This window comes from Pinus tabuliformis, chromosome 6 (genome assembly GCF_031772625.1).
Source record: "Pinus tabuliformis cultivar Carrire ecotype Pingquan chromosome 6, CPIR1, whole genome shotgun sequence".
NCBI lineage: Eukaryota > Viridiplantae > Streptophyta > Pinopsida > Pinales > Pinaceae > Pinus > Pinus tabuliformis.
The window spans coordinates 1,013,630,110-1,013,637,137 of record NC_142292.1 but is presented as its reverse complement, the minus strand read 5'-3'; the positions used below and the strand labels follow the sequence as shown (position 1 = coordinate 1,013,637,137).

Below are 7,028 nucleotides of genomic sequence, written 5' to 3'. Positions count from 1 at the left end.
ATTTTGCACTTTAGTACCCAAATACGCCTATCCAATAGAGATGTTGCATCAAGGCTAAGTTTTGTGTTGTGTTCATGAGTGATCCACTATATGATGACTTGATTACTTCTCGTCCTTCATTGTGAAGCCTCCTTTGTGTTATACACTCTACCTTGATAGTCTTCATCTTGATTTATAACATTTCAGGGATATCTAGTGCTTAGGAAGGGTTCCCCTCTCACTAGATATCCATAAAAATTGCCTCATTTTGGGTATCTTAATTGGAAGACCGCAATGTCAAATCTTCCTTAACCCCTCATGGTTTCTTGTTGTCAAGTAAACTGTGAATTTTTGAGACCATACCAACTCTATAAGTCATGGATCATAAAATAAATTATCGATTTGGAGGAACATATATGTGTTGCGGACCAAGAACTTTGTTGTACTCAACCAAAACTTATTGTACAAATCCCTCAGATGAAATGCTTTTCCCAATATATAGTCTAACATTCACTTACACCTTAAGGTCATTTCCTTGCCTATTTATATTGACCATTTCATGTTTGTAAATTTAATTGTGAATACTTTTCAGTTACTCTTTAAAAATGCTCTTCTCCTCTTATTACTTTGAAAGGGTGTTAAGTCTTGGTCTCACTTCCTAACTACCCATCTATGCTTTTGGGTTACTTGCTCTTGTGATCTCCAACACCTCTACATGCCTCTCTTGCTTTTGGTTTGATTTCTGCTTTGATAGTTATTATTTTATTCTACAACATCTCCATAGCGTAGTCCCCTCTAACATGATTCAACTTCTTACTTTAATCTTCTCTCCCTAATCCTTGCAGTAATGTATTACCCCACCCTAATTTATATATTCAAAAGATAACCACTTAACTAATGATTAAAGAAATCAATAGAATTCAACATAATGCATTGAAAATATTACAAATCAATTTAATAAACTCATTATTAAAAATTCAAAGCTTTAATAAATCCCAAATTTTTAAAAATGGTTCCATGGACAAAATTCCTTGCAACATCAAAGGTTTGGAGCAATTGATTTCCTCTAGAAAGGATCCCTCCTACACATTTTCTTGAAAATACAAAGCATTCCACTAATTTGACATCGTGATCTCCTTCTATAAGTGACTTTCACTATTGACTCATTGCATCACTTTAGGAAATGTGAAAACCAAATTGTTGGTCAATGGGTGGTTGTGAATGGTCAACTGCCGTAAAATCTTATTTTTATGGTTACAAAATTGTTTGAAACTCAAAATGATGATATTGACATTAAGTAGACACTAGATTTTTTCGACACTAGTATGGTTTTTTTAAATGTAAGAAGCATTATCAAGGTAAAAAATGGTTAGTAGTAATGAATATGATAAATTATAATCCAGTAAATTGATATGAATATATCAATTTATAATATATATTAAAGTATTTATTTTGTAATATATTTTATATTTAAAAAAAATCATAATATTATTTTAAATTATTATTTTTAATTTTATATTTATATGATGATGATGATGGTGATGGTGGTTAACGTCCGTTGAGATTAAACAATGGTCTATTGGACCTAAAGAAACAAATTATTTATTTTGATTTAAGATTTTATTCCTATGCTCAAAAAGCTTGGAGAGAAGCCTCTCGAGCTCACTATAATTTTGACATTGTAAAAGGCTAGGAAGGTCAGTATTGTAACAAAGATTGTGAAACTGAGATCTAATGTGGTTGTACGCGGGGCACTCTAAGAGGAAGTGGTTTTCATCCTCGATGTTCCTATTCTCACATATATGGCAGATCCTTTCCATCCATGACGTTTTAGGAACTGCCCAATGACCTGTTTCACTATGGAGCTCATGAGAATTCGTTCTAATCTTTGCTATATTAATTTTCTTCTTTGAGCTAGTTAAAATAGAGAGATACTTTTTATCTTCTAGGGTGGGGTTGATGACTTTCTTATAATAACTTAATTTTCTTTTAGCCGCTAAATCTTTCTCACACCACATTTTTTCTTTGAACTTAGAAGTAACAATATCTTTAATGTTATTTATGTTTTGCAATGCATAACTTTTGTTGATCTCCCAATAGTTTAACCAGGTCCTTGTGTCTTTATGCCACCCTCGATTGAGCCTTAGGTGGTTTTGGCTGGAATTTAAAGCTAGCTTAGGAAGTCTATGATCGTCTATGTTATTGAGTTTGTGCTTGTAAAACAGAAACCTAAGCATAGCTAGGCTCTCAATAGAGGAAAGACCTGCTTCTATAAGGAGAATATGATAGGGTGTATTACTTTTAATTTTCAGGTTATAAGTTATAAAACGCTTCTGGATTTGCTCAATTTTTCTCCATGATTCTCTGGAGATGCTGCAACCCCAAACCTCACAACCATATAAGATAACAGGAGTGACTAAAGTTTCAAAGAGGAACTTCTTTTTATCCCACATTACGAGGTTTGCTGTTTTACAATTATTTTCAAGACCAAAATAAGCTTGTCATTACATTACGAGGTTTGCTATTTTACAATTATACATATATAACCATAAAAATATAATAAAAGTTTAATGTGAATGCAATAGAAGTTGAATGTACTGTGATATTTTTTTTAATTAAATTGAAAAATTAAAAAAGATATTATTATTTTTAAGATAAATCTTAATTTTTTTATTTTTATTATTATTAAAAATTTGAGTGTGAAGATTTTTAGAGTTAAAATTTATGTTGTCAATCTATTTTTTCTCTTGGAAAATTTTATTTTAAATTATTGTTGTTATTAATTATAAAAAATATATGAATTATATATATGTATACACACACGTGTACAATCATATTAAAAATATCAATGTGGTTGATATAATGGAAGACTTTATAAATATAAAAAACTATTTCAACAAGAAGAATGCCTTAACAATGTACACATTTACCTAATTAAACCATGTACTTGAGAAAAAAAAGAATTACACATCTTATTGTAAAGTAAACCATTTTGCTAAATAAATTTACTTATATGTTAACTTCCCCATCTATTAGAATATGAACTTATTAGAATTGAAATAATCTCAAATCCCTAGGAAATTGGTGTGGCAGGAATCTAATTTAATTTTAGAACAAAAAATGAATTACATATCTTTTTGTAAAATGGACTACTTTGTTAAATAAAATTTGTTTATATATTGATTTCCCCATCTAATTAGAATATGAAAATCTCTAGGAAATTGAAGAGGGAGCCATGTGGCACGAATCTAATTTTTTAAATTTATTAAAAGTCACTGCAACCTAATAAACTTTGTAACACACTATAGTGACTGATAAACATTAAGACTAAAAATATGCTCAACACATTCCTTTGAAAATCAATCTAGGCCATCAATTAAAAAAAAAATAATAAAAAAAAAATCAATAGATCCTCATCCACCTTAAATCAAAATAACAATTTAACACGTGATGTCAACTTCATATGTATCTATATATAGAAAAAATGTTAAAAGAAAATATTTTAATGTTATATAGAATAAAATATCTAAGGTGAGTGATGAATAAAATATTTTAATATGAATTAATATTCACATATACTTAAAAATATTTATAAAATGACTCAATACACATATTATGTAATCTCTATAACATTCAAAAATACAATTTAAACAATAAAAATTTACACATTTTTTTTGTACTCTAAAATAAATTTGCACCCAAAGAAATTTGATCCCTCTCTGCTCATGAATGAACCTATCTTAGTTTTTCTTGTCCACATGAAACATTAGTCGTTTCAATCAAGATACACAAATTAACAAAGAGAAAACAGAAAAAAAACAAATTAACCACCTACTATTGAATTTTGCACATTAAATTCCTATCATTAATTTAATATTTATTGATAATTAAATTAAAACACTAAATACTCTTTTGAGACATATGATCAAATTAAAAATGGACTAAATAGTCCATTAAATCACTATTATTAAATTGATGATGATGATGATGGTTAACGTCCACTGAGACCAAACTTTGGTCTATCGGACCTAAAAAAACGAATTATTTAGTTTTGATTAAGATTTTATTCCTATGCTCAAAAAGCTTGGAGAGAAGCCTCCCGAGCTCACTGTAATTTTGACAACTTAAAAGGCTAGGAAGGTCGGTATTGCAACAAAGATTTTGAAACTGAGATCTAATGTGGTTGTCGGCGGGGCACTCTAAGAGCACTCTAAGAGGAAGTGATTTTCATCCTCTATGTGTGTATTCTCACAGAGATGGCGAAACCGCTTAAATATTTAGATATCACATTAAATACTTAAACACTATCATTAACTTAATATTTGTTCATAATTAAATTAAAAGCACTATCATTAACTTAATATTATTGATAATTAAATTAAAATACTAAATACTCTTATAAGACATATAATCAAATTAAAAATGGACTAAATAGTCCTTGCACATTAAATCACTATCATTAAATTGATATCAACTACTTGAATATTTAGATATCACACTAAATACTTAAACACTATCATTAACTTAATATTTATTCATAATTAAATTAAAATACTAAATACTCTTTTGAGACATATAATCAAATTAAAAATGGACTAAATAGTCCATGGGTCTTAGATAGATGGTGATCGGGTGCTCTCTTAAGACACTCCTTGATTCCTATCATTAATTTAATACTTACGGATAATTAAATTAAAATACTAAATACTCTTTTGAGACATATAATCAAATTAAAAATGGACTAAATAGTCCACCGGGTTTTGGATAGATGGTGATTAGGTGCTCTCTTAAGGCACACCTTAATCAGAAGTCACTGGTGGTGATCATGTGCTCTGCTAAGACATCGGTGGTGATCAGGTAGGTGCTCTCTTAAGGCACACCTTAATCAGAAGTCACTGGTGGTGATCATGTGCTCTGCTAAGACACACCTTAATCTAAGTGATCGGTGGTGATCATGTACTCTGTTAAGACATCACTGGTTCAATTTCACACCTCAATCGAGATAATATATTAGACATGATAAAAATATTATCTTACCAAACTTAAAAAAAATTAAAATTAAAATACTCTCTTTCTATAATTAACTTAATATTTATTAATAATAAAACTAAAATACAAAATACTCTTTTAAGAAATATAATCAAATTAAAATACTGAATTCTCTCTTCCTTCGTAAAGACACCTCTCCATCCATGTAATAATTATAATTAGAAGAGAAGAAAAACAAATTAAATAGAATTAAAGAAGAAATTGGTGAGGTACACCCTGCAAAACAACTCCTTGTATCATATTATAGTGGTAAAATGCAAAATAAAAAAGGGGTTTGACCATATCATTCAAATGAGGCTCTATGGAGCATGGCAGAGTCAATGTGAGTATATGTATGATTCAGTCTTCTAGCGGGCCCTGCGCTTACAATAAATAGGTTCAATGATCGAGCCCCGGTCAGAAAAGTGAAAGTGAATGAATGACGTGGAGGCGTAGTAAGATGGGTCTCTAACCAGAAGTCAATGGCGGCCTGCGAATGAAAGTGGGTGTAAGGCGGACGAGTTGACTAACCAAACACTGAAGGATATGGCATCAGTGCGTCCATCCCATTTCTTCTTATGGCTATGTCTATTGCCTTTCTATTTCTCAGACGCAGAAGCCAAATGCACAGGCTGTAAAGTGGCTCTTGGCAATTATTACGTCAATCAGAACTATAACTTAACATATATTTCAAGTCTCTTTGATAATGAGATCAATTACGAAACCCTCAAGAACTGGAACCCAGATAGCTTCACCGATCCAAATTATATAGAGGCGAGAATTACGATCAGGATTCCCTTCTCGTGTGATTGCCTGGGTGAGGGCAATAACAGGTACCTGGGACATATGTTTCAGTATATCGCGGCTGGTGGCGACACCTATGACAAAATTGCAAACACTATTTATGCGAACCTCACCACTGTCTCAGCGCTGCAGAATGTGAATTCTTATACCGCGACTTCTATTCCGCCCGGTGCAACACTGAATGTCAGTATCAATTGTTCGTGCGGGGATGCTTCTATCAATAAAGCCTATGGGCTCTTCCTCACATACCCTCTCAATGCCACTATCGACAATCTCGCCGTTCTCACCAAAACCTACACTGTCCCCGCCGACTTGTTGAAAAAGTACAATCCTACTGTGGATTTTACCGACGCCAGCGGGATTGCTTTCGTGCCCAATCAAGGTGAGTGACTGCTTACTTTTCTTCAATATATTAAATCTGCTTCTGCTTCTGTGTACGACTTCTGTGGCCACTAATTCTTACCAGCTTAATTTGCAACACATTCAGTTATCTTAAATACGAATGGCCTCTTTCAAGGGGCCTATGATTTTGAAGTAAATGAGATTTTCCCTAACAAATTCCATGGTTGTCAAGTATTATTTAGGATAAATATTATTTTATAGAAATTATAAAATTAAGCCATGCCAATCAGAGATTCTGTTCTCGGACGGGGCACTTTAAGGAATTCAGCCTACCTGTTCCACACAAATTTAAACTTGACAGCATTCTTCAAATATTTCAACGTGAAGCTCGTTTAAATTTTGTTTTCGTCCCTCCCAATTAAAATCGGCAGGACTCAGCCATCCTACTAAATTAAGGGTCAGTTTCCATTATTTGTTAAACTCCGGCAGCTTGTGTCCGCCTGAGAGTATATAAATATATAACCCTCTCACAATAAAAAATAAATAAATAAACAAGTTTATAGCAACTTATATATATAAATAAATTTCTAAGTTTTTATAAACTTGTTTATTTATTTTCTTTATTGTGAGAGGATTATATATACTTCTCAGCCCAGCCAAGCGTATCTGCATGGTATATGCCATTAAGATAACTCAATTGAAATACTTGATGAATAATGTTAGCGAATTTCTGATTGTGTTATTTTATCTCTTCATCTAATTAATGCCAGCCGGAAGCAACCATAAGTTTCTTAATATATCTCATGGAAAAAGTAAGAATACAATCAGTTAGATTCACCTTAAACCTTACAGGAAGCACTTCGACAAAGAACAGT

The 7,028-nt window shown here is 31.6% G+C and overlaps 1 protein-coding gene across 1 annotated transcript; it reads left to right on the top strand.

Moving 5' to 3' along the window:
• The first annotated feature begins 5,294 nt into the window (after positions 1-5,294).
• LOC149262424 (chitin elicitor receptor kinase 1-like) lies at positions 5,295-6,218 on the top strand. The gene has a single exon (XM_089424518.1). It carries the CDS (start codon positions 5,554-5,556, stop codon positions 6,199-6,201), a length of 648 nt encoding a protein of 215 aa, XP_089280644.1. The 5' UTR covers positions 5,295-5,553; the 3' UTR covers positions 6,202-6,218.
• The last annotated feature ends 810 nt before the right edge of the window (positions 6,219-7,028 follow it).